Source organism: Mobula hypostoma, chromosome 7 (genome assembly GCF_963921235.1).
Source record: "Mobula hypostoma chromosome 7, sMobHyp1.1, whole genome shotgun sequence".
Taxonomy (NCBI): Eukaryota; Metazoa; Chordata; class Chondrichthyes; order Myliobatiformes; family Myliobatidae; genus Mobula; species Mobula hypostoma.
In genome coordinates this window covers 180375015-180392062 of record NC_086103.1, presented here as the reverse complement: position 1 = coordinate 180392062, position 17048 = coordinate 180375015, and the positions used below count along the sequence as shown (strand labels likewise).

Here is a 17048-nt window from a genome sequence, read left to right as displayed (position 1 = left end):
GCTCTAAGTGACTTTGATCGTGAAATCATCGCTAGAAACCTGATTCTGGTTCGGAATCTTTATGATTAAGCAAGCCTTCATAGCTCCGGGGTCGACCATGGACGTTGTGTCCTAGCTGTCTAGATACACAGGCCTGGGCCGTGCGATATGGAGAGCAAGATCCCCCTCTCCATGCAGCTTATGAATCCAAAGGAACAGCAGAGCGAGGTACTTTAGTGCCGGCAGTGTCGCAGGAGTTGCCAGTCAGCATTGAACTCAAAGTAGGACTGCCTTAGGGACTCCAGCTCCAGATTTTTCCCTCCGGGTTTACTCCCGAAGCCCTCCCCATGAGTGGGTGTAGCTGTAAGGCAGCAGAGATATGAGAACAGTGTTCTTTCTTTCTCCTAGATGAGCTGCCAACCACGGCTGACGAGCCCCATCTGCCCAAATTATGATTAAGTATGATGACAGTTTTCACAATAGTTACTAAGGAACAACAAAATAATTCCCGAAAATAATTATAGGAAAGGGATGTGATCTTGTTTCAACATAACTCTTGAATGTACCATGAGGTGATTCATTCACAGCATTTGACCTTACTGTCTCCACTTCTCTGTTTATGTCTCAGCACCCAATCTTCTTAACCTCTTTAAGCACTTGAGTAGCTCTTAGAAGAATATGGCATGGAAACAGGTTCTGTGGCCCAATTCATCCACGCCAACCAAACACTTCCTTTGAACGTCAAAAACATAAGAGATTCTGCAGGTGTTGCAAATCCGAGGTTATACAAAAAATCCTGGAGGAACTCAGCAGGTCAGGCAGTAACTCAAATCTCAAGATCCGTTGTAAGTTGGAGGACTGCTTCGTTGAGCACCTCCAGTGCATCCACAAAAGAGCAGAACTTCCCGGTACCCTAACATTTTAATTCTGACTCCCATTCCCATTCCGACATGTCAGTCCTTAGGCCACCCTCAGGGTGGAGGAGCAACAGCTTATATTCCATATGGGTAGCCTTCAACCTGATGGCATAAATATTAATCTATGGAGAGGAATGTTTCAGGCCGAGATTCTTTCAGGATCTTGGACCAAAACATTGGCTGCTTATTCATTTCCACAGATGCTAGCTAACCTGCTGAGTTCCTCCAGCATTTTGTGTGAGTTGCTTTGAATTTTCAGCTTCTGCAGATTCTATAAATCGAGTAACACACACACAAAATGCTGGAGGAACCCAGCAAGTCAGACAGCGTCTATGGAGAGGAATAAACAGTTGACGTTTTGGGGCAAGAAGAGTCACTTGATAGGAAAGGTCTCAGCTTGAAATATCAACTCTTTATTCTCCTCCATAGATGCTGCCTGACTTGCTGAGTCCCTCCAGCATTTTGTGTGTGCTGCTCATTTTAAATTAATTCCCCTGTTCTCAGGTACATGTCCCACCCTCAATATAGATTCAAGGAGGTACAGGTTCATCGAATCGCTCCTGAGGCCATTCACCCCAACTGTGGTCATCTTGAAAGTAGCTGTTGAGGACTGGTTGCTGATAAGACATAGGGGAAGAATTTAGGCCATTCAGCCCATCAAATCTGCTCCACCATTCCATCATGGCTGACTTATTATCCCTCTCAACCCCATTCTTCTGGCTTCTCCCCATAACCTTTTACTCACTTACTAATCAAGAATCTATCAACCTCTGTTTTAAATACACCCAATGACTTGGCCTCCATTGCTGTCTGTGGCAATGAATTCCGTAGATTCACCACCCTCTGGTTAAATAAATTCCTCCAGGGTAGGTCAGTGGGAAATAGAGTCATCGAATCATCGGACACTACAGCACAGAAACAGGCCATTTGGCCCATCTAGTCCATGCCAAACACTCATTCTACCTGGTCCCATTGACTTGCCACTGGACCATAGCCCTCCATATGCTTCCCATCCATGTACCTATACATATTTTTCTTAAATGTTGAAATTGAACCCGCTCCCACCACTTCCACTGGGAGCTCGTTCCACACTCTTACTGAGTGAAGAAGATCCCCCTCCTGTTCCCCTTACACATTTCACCTTTCATCCTTAACCCATGACCTCTTGTTTCAGTTTCACCCAACCTTAGCGGAAAAAGCTGCTTGCATTTACATTATCGATACCCCTCATAATTTTGTATGCCTCAGTCAAATCTTCTGTCATCTTCCTATACTCTAGGGAATAGGGGGTTTTCACCAAAAAAATCGCCTGGAGTTGGGCTGGAAGGGGGAAAAGGAGATTATACAGAACTATATATAGATTTATTCACCTCATTCCATTTCATTTACATATCAACAAAGAATTAAGTCAGTTGGCTAAGCTTTTACATGGTGTACAAACATTTTGTTGACTCGTTGCCTGTGTGCCAGGCAACAGCCAAGAAGTGTGGCAAATCCCAAGAGCACAGTCACTAAGATGAGCATTAGGATGCCCCAGTTCGTCCAGTCCAGTGGCAGCTCCTGGCAGAGACCGGGCTGAGCGGTGAACAGATTCGCCTGCGAGTGCCCGTTGACGGTGGGGTAATAACACAAGACTGACCACTTGTCCAGCACGTCGACCTGGGCCAGCCACCTGACCCACGTCGCCTGGCAGCAGTTGAACGGGTTCCCCGAGAGCTGCAAGGTCCTTAACGTCCCATTCAGCACCTCCATGGACGTCTCCTGCAAGCTGTCCAGCGTGTTGTTGCGCAAGTCCACGTGCTCCAAAGAAAGGTTCCTGGTGGTGACCAGAAACTCACTCAGGCGGTTGTTGGACACGTCCAGCGTTCTGAGGTTGTTAAAGTGAGACAGGTTCATGCTGAGTGAAGAGAGATCATTGCCTCCCAAGGACAAGTACGTCAGGGGAAATTCTAAACCAGCGAATCCCTCAGGGTGGATATAGATTCCAGGATTCAGAGACAGATCTAACTCCGAAAGAGGAGTCTGATGGAATGCGTGAGGTGGCAAATATTTAATGTTGTTGTTGTGTAGATATAAATACCTAAGCGTTGTGATTTCAGAGAAGAACATGCAGTCATTGGTGGGGCTCTTACGCCTGGGAATCCCCCGACAGACACTGATATTGTTGTTTTGAAGGCTAAGGATCTGGATGCTGGAGAGGCTGCTAAAGATATCGGAAGGCAGACTTTGAAGGTAGTTGTCCTGAAGGTAGAGGTATTTCAGGTGGTGGAAGCCACTGCTGGACAGCGAGAGGTTCTGCAGGGCATTGGAGCTGAGGTCCAAGTTCACCAGAGAATTCAATACATTCATATCGTCTACCACAAAGCTCTGGAGGCAGTTCTTGCTCAGGTTGAGGAACCTCAGGGACTTCATACTCCGGAAGAAATCCCACGGGATGGAGGTTATCTCATTGTAGCTCAGGTCCAGGTACACCAGATCGGACAGGTGAGCCGTTGGGGTGGTCCAGCTTTGGTTAGCCTTGGGATTGTGGTCCAGCCTCCCTTCTAGACGGTCCATCCTGAGACTAATGGCGTCTAGCGAAAACCCCTGGATGCAATTGCGTGACAGATCGAGGTGCCTGAGGCGGTTTCTCTTGGGGAAGGTGGGAAAATAGGGCAGGTTGTTGTCGCTGAGGTCCAGCCACTGAAGATGATACACTTCCTCAGATTCCTTCACAATGAAAAGCTCGATGCTGTTTCTACTCAAGTTCAAGAACTGAAGGTGTCTAAGGTCGAACTCGGTGATGCAGGGGATGGAGTTCATGGCGAGATCGAGGACGGACAGATTAGAAAGTGACTGAAACGCCCCTGATTCTATCTTGATGATGATGTTGTGGTGTAAGTTTATATGTGTCAGTGACGGGTTCCCTTGGAACGTATGGTCTGAGAGTTTGGTGATGCTGTTCCTGGCCAAGGAAACCTGCTCAAGCAAAGGTGCCTCCTTTAGGAAACCCTCGACAACACCAGTATACAAACTGTTTCCAGACAAGTCCAGCCTTTTAACACGCGGCAGTCTCCCAAGTCCATCTTTGCTCAGGTCCAAGAGGTTGTTTGCAAGGTTAAGCACCTCGAGGCGTAGTAGAGAGGCAAAAGATCCAGGCTCAATAAACTCCAGTTGGTTGGACTCCAAGTCCAGGTGCTGGATGGAGGGGTACTGAGTCAAATTGTGCAAGGTTAGCATTTGGATGCGGTTAACAGATAAATCCAACTTCCATATATCTTGAGGCAGGTCCAGAGGGATTACGTTAAGGGATTTATTCTGACATCGTGCTTCCGACTCTATCTAAAATTAAAAAGGAAAATTGAGTACAAATTGTATTTTATTAGATTACATTGCTAAACAAAATTAAAAACACCCTGGCATGCTCCCCCACCCATCTTTCTTCCCTTTAGTCCTCTACTGTGAGGGCAGCACGATAACATAGCATTTAGTGTAAAGGTTTTACAGCGCCAGTGATAGTGATCGGGGTTCAATTCCCACCACTGTCTGTAAGGAGTTCGTACGTTCTCCCCATCACCGGCAACAAGCTGGGTTTCTTCCGGGTGTTCCAGTTTTCCCCCACGTTCCAAAGACGTATGGTCTTGGCTAGGGTGAATAAGTTGTGGGCATTCTATGTTGGTGCTGAAAGCGTGGTGACGCCTGCGGGCTGCCTCCAGCACAATTCTCAAACTGTGATGGTTCTTGATGCTCACCTTTAGCTACCTTCTCTGCTGAACTCTTGGAGGAATACAATGGGCAGAGAGCCACTTGTGGGAGGAAAGGAACTGGCGATGGATCAAGTTGCAAGTCCATCCTTGCTCAGACTCGGGATGTTGACAATTCTTCAATTGCCACAGATGCTGCTTAATCACAGTGAAGGAGAATGAGGGGAGATTTGATAGAGGAAATTGTACGTGGCCCATCGGCAGTGTCAACGAAGCTTTACCAAGAGGGATTTCTCGCAGGTCAGCAGCGGTTATTTAAAAAGGGAGCTTTGAGAGCGTTTGTCCATTGTACATGGCCTATCAGCGGCTATAACCGGAGCACCGATTGTGAGTTAGATAGCAGGGAAGGTTCGAGCATAAAAGGGAGACACTGCTTAGCGGAGCGGTCATCGACTGAGGCAGAGTGGTAGGGCTTTGGCTCATTTGGGCTTCAGCGAGGTGAGTGGGTAAGTGGAATTTGTTTTCTTTTCTTTGCATTTTTGTTTAGCAGAATACAGAGCATGTCTGTAAGGGTTAGTACTTTGTTCTGGGTGTCAGATGTGGGAATCCTGGGAATCTTCCAGTCTCCCAGATGGCCACATCTGCGCCAGGTGCACCGAGATGCAGCTTCTGAGAGACCGTGTTAGGGATCTGGAGCTGCGGCTTGATGACCTACAGCTTATTAGGGGAAGTGAGCAGGAGATAGACAGGAGCTACAAGGAGCTAGTCACCCCAAGGCTGCAGCAATTAGATAAGTGGGTGACTGTCAGGGGAGGGATGGGAAGAGCTTTGGATGCTGTTGAGGAGGGTGACCTGACAGAGGACAACCATGGCGATCGGGCCTCTGGCACTAAGCCTGGTTCTGTGGTGCAAAAGGGAGAAAAGAAGATGAGGAATGCAGTAGTCATAGGGGATTCCATAGTGAGTGGAACAGACAAGAAGTTCTGTCAGCCTGATAGAGATACCCACATGGTGTGTTGCCTCCCAGGTGCCAGGGTACGGGATATCTCGGATCAGGTGCAGAGTATTCTGAAAGGAGAGGGTGAACAGCCAGAAGTCTTGGTACACGTTGGTGCCCATGACATAGGTAGGAAAAGGGAGGGAGTCCTGAAGAGAGAATTCAGGGAGTTGGGTAGGAAGCTGAAAAGCAGGTCCTCCAGAGTAGTAATCTCAGGATTGCTGCCTGTGCCACGTGCTAACAGACGCAGAATAGCATGATCAGGCATATTAATGTGTGGCTGAGAGACTGGTGTAGGGGGCAGGGCTTCGGGTTCCTGGATCACTGGGGCATCTTCTAGGGGAGGTATGACCTGTACGAAAAGGACGGGTTACACCTGAACCCAAAGGGGTCCAATATCCTAGCAGGCAGGTTTAATAGAGCTGTTAAGGAGGGTTTAAACTAATTTGGCAGGGGGCTGGGAACCGGAGTGATAGGGCTGAGGAAGGGGAAAATGGCAAGGGTAAAAGGACCCTAACAGTTGTATACAGGCCTCCAAACAGCAGCTGAGATGTGGATTACAAATTACAGCAGGAGATAGAAAAGGCAAGTCAGAAGGGCAATGTCATGATAATCATTGATAACATAAAAGTGGATTGGGAAAACTAGGCCAGTACTGGACCTCAAGAGAGAGAATTTGTAGAATGTCTAAGGTATGGCTTTTCAGAATAGCTTGTTGTTGAGCCCACTAAGGGATCAGCTGTGCTGGCATTCATTTCTAGAGGTATAGAATATAGGACCAGGGATATGATGTTGAGGCTCTATAAGGCAATTGTGAGACCAGACTTGGAATATTGTGTGCAGTTTTGGGCTCTTTATTTTAGAAAGGATATACTGACATTAGAGAAGGTTCAGAGAAGATTCACGAGAATGATTCCAGGAATTAAAGGGTTACCTGTATGAGGAACGTCTAGAGTTCAAGAGAATGTGGGGGGATCTCATAGAAACATTCCAAATGTTAAAAGGCCTGAACAGATTAGATATGACAAAGTTATTTCCCATGGTAGAGGAGTCTAGGACAAGAGGGCAGGACCTCAGGATTGAAGGACGTCCATTTAGAACAGAGATGCGGAGAAACTACTTTAGTCAGAGGGTAGTAAATCTGTGGAATTTGTTGCCATGAGCGGCTGTGGAGGCCAAGTCATTGGGTGCATTTAAGGCAGAGATAGATAGGCTGTTGATTAGCCAGGGCATCAAAGGGTTTGGGGGAGAAGGTAGGGAAGCGAGGATGACTGGAAGAATTGGATCAGCCCATGGTTGAATGGCAGAACAGACTCAATGGGCCAAATGGCCTACTTCTGCTCCTATATCTTATGGTCTTATAGGAATACAAAATTTTAAGGGGTATAGATAGTGTTAATGCAAGCCAAGTTCCACTGAGGTTATAGAGTATATGAATGAGACATTGGTGAGGTTAAATTTGGAGTATTGTGTGCAGTTCTGCTCACTTACCTACAGGAAAGATACCAATAAGATTGGAAGACTACAGACAAAATTTACAAGGATGTGGCTGGGATTTGGAGCAGCAGCTGGATGACCTCTGGCTTGTATGGGAGAGTGAGGAGATCATCGATTCGAGTTACAGGGAAGTAGTCACCCTGAAGTTGCAGGAGGTGAGTGGCTGGGTGAAAAGCCAGGAGAAATGGAAGTGTGAATAGGCAGTTAGCGCAGAGCACCCCTGTTCCCATTTCCCACAATAATAAGAACCCATGGTATTAGTCATAGTCATAGTCATACTTTATCGATCCCGAGGGAAATTGGGTTTCGTTACAGTTGCACCAACCAAGAATAGAGTATAAATATAAAACCAGAAATAATTAAATAATAATATGTAAATTATGCCAGGAAATAAGTCCAGGACCAGCCTATTGGCTCAGGGTGTCTGACCCTCCAAGGGAGGAGTTGTAAAGTTTGATGGCCACAGGCAGGAATGACTTCCTATGATGCTCTGTGTTGCATCTCGGTGGAATGAGTCTCTGGCTGAATGTACTCCTGTGCCCAACCAGTACATTATGTAGTGGATGGGACACATTGTCCAAGATGGCATGCAACTTGGACAGCATCCTCTTTTCAGACACCACCATCAGAGAGTCCAGTTCCATCCCCACAACATCACTGGCCTTACAAATGAGTTTGTTGATTCTGTTGGTGTCTGCTACCCTCAGCCTGCTGCCCCAGCACACAACAGCAAACATAATAGCACTGGCCACCACAGACTCGTAGAACATCCTCAGCATCGTCTGAAAGATGTTAAAGGACCTCAGTCTCCTCAGGAAATAGAGACTATGTATTACTAACATAGTTGGAGAATTGGCTGCTTGCTAGGAAGCAGCGAGTGGGAATAAAAGGATCCTTTTCCAGCTGGCTGCCAGCGACTAGTGGTGTTCTGCAGGGGTCGGTGTGGGGACCGCTTCTTTTTATGCTGTATATCAATAACTTAGATGATGGAATAGATGGCTTTGTTGCCAATTTTGCAGAGGACATGAAGATTGATGGAGGGGCAGGCAGTATTGAGGAAACAGGTAGGCTGCAAAAGGACTTAGACAGATTAGGAAAACGGGCAAGAAAGTGGCAAACGAAGTACAAGGCTGGAAATGCATGGTCATACACTTTTATAGTAGAAATAAATGTGCTGATCATTTTCTAAACAGGGTGAAAATCCTAAAGTCTGAGATGCAAAGGGACTCAGGAGTCCTTGTGCAGAACACCCTCAAGATTAACCTGCAGGTTGAGTCGGTGGTGAGGAAGGCAAATACAATAAGTCTAGAATACAATAGCAGGGATGTGATGCTGAGGCTTTATAGACACTGGTGAAGCCTCACCTTGAGTATTGTGAATAGATTTGGGCTCCTCATCTAAGAAAAGATGTGCTAGCATTGGAGAGCATTCAGAGGAGGTTCACAAGGATGATTCCAGGAATGAAAGGGTTATCATATGAGGAATGTTAGATGGCTCTGGGTCTGTACTCACTGGAAGTTAGAAGGATGAGGGGGGATTTCATTGAAACCTTTCGAACGTTGAAAGGCCTAAACAGGGTAAAGGTGGAAAGGATATTTCCCATGGTGGGGGAGTCTAGGACAAGAGGCACAGCCTCAGGATAGAGGGGCATCCATTTAAAACAGAGATATGGAGAAATTTCTTTAGCCAGAGGGTGGTGAATTTGTTGAATTTATACCACAGGCCACTGTGGAGGCCAGGTCATTGGGTGCATTTAAGGCAGAGCTGAATAGGTTCTTGATTGGACACAGCATCAAAGGTTGGGGAGTGTGGCTGAGGAGGGGAATAAAGTATCAGCCATGATTAAATGGTGGAGCAAACTTGATGGGTCAAATGACCTAATTCTACTCATATGGTCTTTAGGGCTTGAGGACTTGAGGTTTAGGGAAAGGTTGAGTATGTTAGGACTTAATTTCCTGTAGCGTAGGAGAATGAGGGAAGATTAGAGGATAAATGCAAGCAGGCTTTTTCCACTGAGGTTGGGTGAGACTAGAACTAGAGGTCAAGGGTGAAAGGTGAAATATTTAAGGGGAACTTCATCACTTATCAGATGTTTTGAGTGTGGAACGAGCTGCCAGCGGGAGTGTTGGATTTATGTTCAATTGTAATATGTAAGCGACGTTTGGGTAGGTAAATGGATTGGAGGGGAATGGAGAACTATGGTCCAGGTGTGGGTAGATGGGACTAGGCAGAATAACATTTTGGCACGGACTAGATGGGCCGAAGAACCTATTTCTATGCTGTAGCACTCTATCACTCTGAGCAATGCAAACCATTCTTGGCAGAGTGATGCATGTCTTAGGAGCACAGGGCAACCTAGCCACTAAAGCAATAACATCCTCCAGTAATTATTTGTGGTGTCACCACAGAGAAGCAACTCTGTATTGTTATCCTGGCATTTTCCCATTGTTACTCAATGCCGTGCCCGCACTCTGCTTCCTTATACAGTTGTAATTACAGGTTAAGCTTTACTTGATGGCTTTGTGGCAAGGTCTGCAGACGATACAGAGATAGGTGGAGGTTCATGCAGTGTTGAAGAAGCTGGGCGTCTGCAGGAGGAGAATGGCCAAAGAAATGGCAGATGGAATACAGTGCATAGTCATGAAGTCTGGTAGAAAAATAAAGGGAGAGACTATTTCCCAACTGGGGAGAAAATTCAGAACTCAGAGGTGCAAAAGGACTTGAGAGTCCTTACGCAGGTTTCCCTAAAGTTTAACTTGTAGGTTGAGTTGGGGGTAAGGAAGACAAATGCAATGTTAGCATTTATTTCGAGAGGACTAGATTATAAAAGCAAGGATGTAATGCTGAGGCTTTATAGGGCATCAGCCAGACCACAATTGGGGAATTGTGAGCAGTTTTGGGCCCTTCATCTCAGGAAAGATGTACTGGCACTGGAGAGGGTCTGGAGGAGGTTCACAAGAATGATCCTGGGAATGAAAGGGTTAGTTTATGAGGAGCATTGGATGGCTCTGAGCCTGTACTTGCTGGAGTTTAGAAGAATGAGGGGTGGGGCGGAGGGATCATTGAAACCTATCAAATATTGAAAGGCCTTGATAGAGTGGACGTGGAGAGGATGTTTCGTATACTAGGGGAGTCTAGAACCAGAGTGCTCAGCCTCAGGATAGAGAATCTTCCCTTTTGAACAGAGATGAGGATGAATTTCTTTAGCCAGAGGGTGGTGAATCTGTGGAATTCAATGCCACAGACAGCTGTGGTGGCCAGATCATTGGGTATATTTAAAGTGAAGGTTGATAGGTTCCTGATTAATCAAGGCGTCAAAGGTTACAGGAAGAAGGCGAGAAGATAAGAGTTGAGAGGGAAGATAAATTGGTCATGATGGAATGGTGGAGCAGACTGAAGGGGGTGAATAGTCTAATTCTGCTCCCACGTCTTATGGTCTTAATCAGGGTCATCTTTCTCTTCCGCTTTCATCGGCCCTTTGGGATAGGGGATGATTTAATTCCACCTGGTTCCGTGGGATCTGAGGTGACTGATGCAGCTAGTAAGAGAAGTCACATTCTCGGAACCATGCTGAGTTTGCCTGACATTTGACTAATTTGATTCAGATTCAGATTTATTTATCACATGTACATCTAAATGTGCAGTGAAATGCATTATCTGAAGCAGTAAAATTACCTCATTAAATATATTTAAGACACAATTGGATAGATTTTTTTGATATGTTGAGGAATCACTAGTAATTGGGGAAAAGCCAGGCATTCAGATTTATTAGTCACATGTACATCGAAATTTACAGTGAAACGTCACATTTACAAAGGACAAAATATAGGAATGTGATGGGGGAAGCCCGCAAGTGTTGTCACACATTCTGGTGCCAACACAACAAGCAACAAAGTTCAAAGTTCAAAGTAAATTTTAATATCAAAGTACATACAGTATATGTCACTATATACAACCCTGAAATTTATTTTCTTGTTGGCATACTTAACAAATCTATAGAATAGTAACTATAACACAATCAGTGAAAGACTGCCCAATTAGAGTGTTCAACCAGAGCATAGAAGACAACAAACTTTGCAAATGCAAAATAAGAAACAATAATAATAAATAAGTACACAATAAATATTAAGAATATGAGATGAAGAGTTCTTGACAGTGAGTCCATAGGTTGTGGGAACATTTCTGTGATGGGGCGAGTGAAGTTGAGTGAAGTTACCTTCTTTGGTTCAAGAGCCTGATGGTTGAGGGGTAGTAACTGTCCCTGAACCTGGTGCTGAGACACTGAGCCTCGTGGTGTGAGTCATGAGGTTCAACAAAGCAACAAGAACAATTTTCCCTGCTGTAATGTCTATAATAAAAGCTTCTAACAGCTTTCTTATGACAGGTTCTGGAAGATTGGCAGCATCACAATCAAGAATCGTGAATCTGGCTTGCATTATTCGGAGCAGTAGGAGGTAATTTCATTCATCCTGCTAGTCTTTTAGATCTGGGCTTCAGAACTGTGCTCCAGAGACACAACTCTTCCACTTCCACACTGCGATAAAAGGTCTTGGTGCATGAGCCAGTCCCAATTAGGGGATCGGAGGTGGAGAAGGTCAGTAACTTAAAATTCCCTTGGAATTACCATATCAGAGGATCTATCCTGGGACCAGCATATAAGTACCTTTACAAAATAGGCACAGCACCACCTCCACTTTTTTGCAAGTCTGTGCAGACATGGCATGTCATCTAAAACTTTGGCAACCTTCTATAGATGCATAGTGGAAAGTATCTTGACTGGTTGCATCATGGACTGGGAAGGAAACACCAATGCCCAAGAATGGAAAGGGCTACAAAAGAGTTGAGAACACAACGCAGCCCTCCCCGCCACTGAGCACATGAACAATGAGTGGTATCACGAGAAAGCATCACCAAGTCCCCCACCATCCAGGCCATGCTCTCCTCTCACGGCTGCCATTGGGCAGGAGCTACAGGAGCCTGAGGTTGCACACCAGCAGGTTCAGAAACAGTTATTACCCTTCAACCGCCAGCTCTTGAACCAGCATGGATAGCTTCACTGACCTCAACACCAAACTGATTCCACCACCTATGGACTCATTTTCAAGCAGCCTGCAACTCATGTTTGAAGAATTATGTATGCATGCATCTATGCATCTACTAATTTATTGATTGTATTTGCAGAGTTTGTCTTCTTTTGCACATTGGTTGCTTTTTGGTCTTTGTGTGTAGTGTTTCATTGATTCTATTGTATTTCTTTGTTGTACTGTGGATGTCTGTAAGAAAATGAATCTCAGGGTTGTATATAGTGACACGTATGTACTTCGATAATAAATTACTCTGAACTTCGAACTTCACTCACCTCAACGCTAAACTGACCCCACAATTTACTGACCCACTTTCAAGAACTCTACAACTCATTTTCTCAGTATTATTTATTCACAATTTTGAATTTATTATTGACATGATTTGTCCTTTTTTTGCACATTTGTCTTTGTTATACATGGAACATAGAAATCTACAGCACATTACAGGCCCTTCAGCCCACAATGTTGTGATGACCATGCAACCTACTCTAGAAACCCTAGAATTTCCCTACCACATAGCCCACTATTTGTCTAAACTCTATGTGCCTATGTTACTTTACTTTGTTGTTGCCAAACAATTGATACTTATACTTTATACTTTATAAAGTATAAGTATACTAGACTGTACAATCATCACAGCGATATTTGATTCTGTGCTTCCCGCTCCCTGGAGTACAAATCAATAGTAAATATAGTAAAATTTTAAATTATAAATCATAAATAGAAAATAGAAAAGGGAAAGTAAGGTAGTGCAAAAAAACCAAGAGGCAGGTCCGGATATTTGGAGGGTAGGGACCAGATCCGGGTCAGGATCCGTTCAGTAGTCTTATCACAGTTGGAAAGAAGCTGTTCCCAAATCTGGCCGTACAAGTCTTCAATCTCCTGAGCCTTCTCCCGGAGGGAAGAGGTTATGTATGTTTTTTCATAAACTCTATTGTGTTTCTTTAGTTTCAAGTAAATGCCCACAAGAAAATGAATCTCAGGGTAGTATAATGTGACATACTGTATACGTACTGTGATAACTAATTGATTTTGAGCTTTGAAGTTTATGGGCAGGACAAGGGTGCAGCTGATGGATCTGCTGCCTCATGGAGACGGAGACAGTCTGTGCAGAGTTTGTGCATTCTCCCTGTGACTCCAATGGGTCTCCGCTGGGTGCCCCTGTTTCCTCCCACATCCCAGAGATGTTTGAGTTGGTAGGTTAAATGGCCACTTTCAGTTTTCTGAAATATGCAGGTGGGTGGAAGAATCTGGGAGTGGTTGTGGGAAGATGGGGAGGATAAAATATGAGATCAGGTTAAATTTGTGGTTGGTGGTCAGCATCATCTCAGTGGGCTGACAGGGCTGCTTCTGTGCTGTATCTCTCTATAACTTGGTGATTTGATGATTCTAATAAGATACAGGAGCAGAATTAGGCCATTTAACCCATCCAGTCTGCTCCGCAATTTCATCATGTCTGATCCATTTCCCTCTCAGCCCCCTTCTCCTCCCTTCTCTCCATATCCCTTCATGCTCTGACTAATCAAGAATCTACCAACTTCTAGCTTAAATATACCCAATGACTTGGCCTCCACAGCCACCTGTGGCAACCAGTTCCACAGATTCACCACCCTCTGGCTAAAGAAATTCCTCCTCATCTCTGTTCTAAATGGATATCCCTCTATTCTGAGGCTGTGTCCTCTGGTCTTAGACTCCCCCACCGTAGGAAACATCCTCTTCCCATCCACTCTATTGAGCCTTTCAACATTTGATAGGTTTCAATGAGATCCTCCCTCATTCTTCTGAATTCCAGTGAGCACAGGGCCAGAGCCATCAAACACTCCTCAAATGATAAGCCTTTCAATCCCAAAGTGATTTTTGTGAACCTCCTTTGAACCCTCTCCAATGTCAGCACATCCTTTCTTAGATAAGGTGTCCAAACGCACACAATACTTCAAGTGAGGCCTCACCAGTGCTTTATAAAGTCTGACTATTATATCCTTGCTTTTATATTGTAGTTTGTGTATATATGAAAGGCAGCTCGAGCGACCTTTGTAATTGTGATTTAAGTTACTCCAGCACTTTCTGGATTTACAGGATATTCTCAGGACAGTAGAGATCTAGAAAGGCTGATCTTGTTATCTGTGGACTGCACTCTGTAACAGAAAGGCCCAATGCGGGCTTGAGGGACAATATATCATCTTCCACCTCTGCATGTCACATAAACATTAGGAAGTCTGCAGATGCTCGAAATCCAAAGCAACGCACACACACAATGCTGGAGGAAGTCAGGCAGCATCTATGGGAATGAATAAACATTCGACGTTTCAGGCCGAGGCCCTTCATCTGGGCTGGAAAGGAAAGGGAAAGACACCTGAATAAAAATATGGGGGAAAAGGAAGGTGCATAGCTAGAAGTGATAGGTGAAGCCAGTGGGTGGTTAGGGTAAAGGACTGGAGAGGAAGGAACTTGATAGGAGAAGAGAGTGGACCATAGAAGAAAGGGAAGGAGGACGGGGTTGGTGCTGATAGGCAGGTGAGAACAAGTAAGATGCCAGAGTGAGGAATAGAAGAAGAGGGGAGAGGGAGGGATTTTTTTTTACCAGAAAGAACACATACTGCTAAAACTAATCTTTCTTACAAAAACAGGACCTAAGGTTTGAGAGGGCTCCTACATTCTCACCACGGTTAGCGTAGTAGTCAGTGCGCCATGATTACAGCTCAGGTTGTCCGAGATCAGAATTCATTTCTGATGTCATCTGTATGGAGTCAGTACGTGCTCCCTGTGAGTACGCGGGTTTCCTCCAGGTGCCGCGGTTTCCTCCCACAGTCCAATGAGGGACCGGTTAGTAGGTTAGTTGGTCACTGTAAATTGTCCCGTGATTAGGCTAGCGTTAAATTGGGGGTTACTGGACTGCACAGAAAAATGGACTGGAAGGGCCTATTGAACGCTTTATCTCAATAAATGAATTCTCGTTCATTGTTGTGGCTGGTATTTTGTACCTCAGTGTCGACAGGGTCTTCTGAACCCAGCACCTCCAACACTGGAGCATGTCTAGAGTTATGAAACGTCTATGCTCATCTCTATAGGTTAAACTATACATCCGCAGCTTTGTGTGAGAGGGTCAATGAAGGGAGCACTAGGCCCTTTGAATGAAAACTTGTTACTCTGTTCACTGATGGCCAAATTGATCACACACTCAAAGTCAGAGGTTATTGTCATATGCACAAGTACATGCATACACAGGTGTAGTGAAAAACTGGTTTGACCACACTTGGAGCATTGTGCAGCATTCTGGCCACCTTCTTATAAGAAAATAAGGTAGATGAGAGGTGACTTGACAGAGGTGTACAAGGCAATAAAAAATATAGGTAGAGTGGACAGCTAGTGTCCTTCTCCCAGAGCGCCAATGGCTAAGATGAGAGGGCATAATTTTAATGTGATTGGACGAAAGTATGTGGGGGAGCGGGTATCAGAAGTAGGTTTTTTTCACACAGAGAGTGGTATGAGCATGGACTGCACTGCCAGAGGCAGGAAGAGTAGGGACGTTTAAACAACTATCAGATAGGCACATGGATGAAAGAAAAATCGAGGACCATGTAGGAGAGAAGGTTGATCTTGGAGTAGGTTAAAAGGTCAGCACAACATTATGAGCTATAGGCTTGTACTGTGTTGTACTCTTCTGTGTTCTGTGTTCCTTGTTCTATTTTCTGCCTTCTTTGTTTTGTGCAGTGAAGACAGTCATTCCACAACCCAAAGGGACTACCAAAGGAGAATAGTGCCCATGAATCTCACTGGAATGGCCTCAGAAGGACCTGAGAGATGCTAAAGAAATACAGCTCACTGTTGCTGCTTACTCACAAGGGAAGCCATGTTGTCTCTGAGCCTACTTCTTCGGCAAGGACTCTTCCACCCCCACCGATGACCCCTTCTGCCGTCTTCAACCCTGCTCCTCTTCAGGGACAGAATTAGTCCTGACGACGGGTCTCAGCCCAAAACGTCGACTGTACCTCTTCCTATAGATGCTGCCTGGCCTGCTGCATTCACCAGCAACTTTGATGTGTGAAGCCATGTTGTCCCTAGTTTGCTCAACCTATTCTCATAAGACATGCCTTCTAGTCCAGACAGCAGCTTGGTAAATCTCTTCTGCACCTTCTCTAAAGCTTCCAGCATCCTTTCTATAATCAGAACTGAGCACAGTACTCCGAGTGTAGTCTAACCAGGGATTTACTGAGTAGTAACAGTACTGTGAACCTCTTCTGGGTACTTACTGCTGCACAGGAAGGGCGATCTTCTGGTCGATATGTCGCTCCGGCCCCCTCAGCCACCAGGAGGAAGAGAAGCAAACTTTCCATAGTCTCTGCAAGGAAGGTTGGGTGAAAGCAGAGGGATGCTTAGCGACATAAAGACTGGAGTAAACTCACACAAAGCAAAAATATACAACCAGTTAAGTGGCAGCATAATAGAATGCCGATACTGGAATTTTTACAGAGCTATAATATAAATTCCATTCAGCTCAGTAATATAAACATCATGGCAGAGCTGCAATATGTCATTAAAGGCACCATATCATTAAAAGTTACTGAATGTTAAGTCATAATTCTGGGAGAATGTTTAACAGGCTGGGGCTGCCTCCTTGAGAAAGCAAAAGCCGCAAGGTAAACTGTTGAACATTAGGGAATGATTTAATTGGGCAGAGTAAATGTGGAGAGTCTAGGACCAGAGGGGATAATCTCAAGATAGAAGGACATCAATTTAGAATGGAGATGAGGAGGAATTTCTTTAGCCAGAGGGTGGTGAACCTGTAGACTTCAGAGCCACAGACAGCTGCTGAGGCAAAGTCATTGGATATACTTAAAGTGGAGGTTGACAGGTTCTTCATTAATCAGGGCATCAGAGGTTATGGGGAGAA

The 17048-nt window shown here is 45.0% G+C and overlaps 1 protein-coding gene across 6 annotated transcripts in view; it reads right to left on the bottom strand.

The window, feature by feature from the left end:
• Positions 1 to 2220: 2220 nt before the first annotated feature.
• LOC134349101 (transforming growth factor beta activator LRRC32-like) overlaps positions 2221 to 17048 on the bottom strand; it is a 42900-nt gene continuing 28072 nt past the window's right edge. For all 6 annotated transcript variants that reach the window (XM_063052973.1, XM_063052970.1, XM_063052974.1 and 3 more), the window contains exons 2-3: positions 16408 to 16496; positions 2221 to 4217 (exon numbers count right to left, since the gene is read on the bottom strand). In XM_063052973.1, the coding sequence (XP_062909043.1) occupies positions 2313 to 4217; positions 16408 to 16491 (1989 nt within the window). In that variant the 5' untranslated portion in view covers positions 16492 to 16496 and the 3' untranslated portion in view covers positions 2221 to 2312. The remainder of the gene's footprint in view (positions 4218 to 16407; positions 16497 to 17048) is intronic.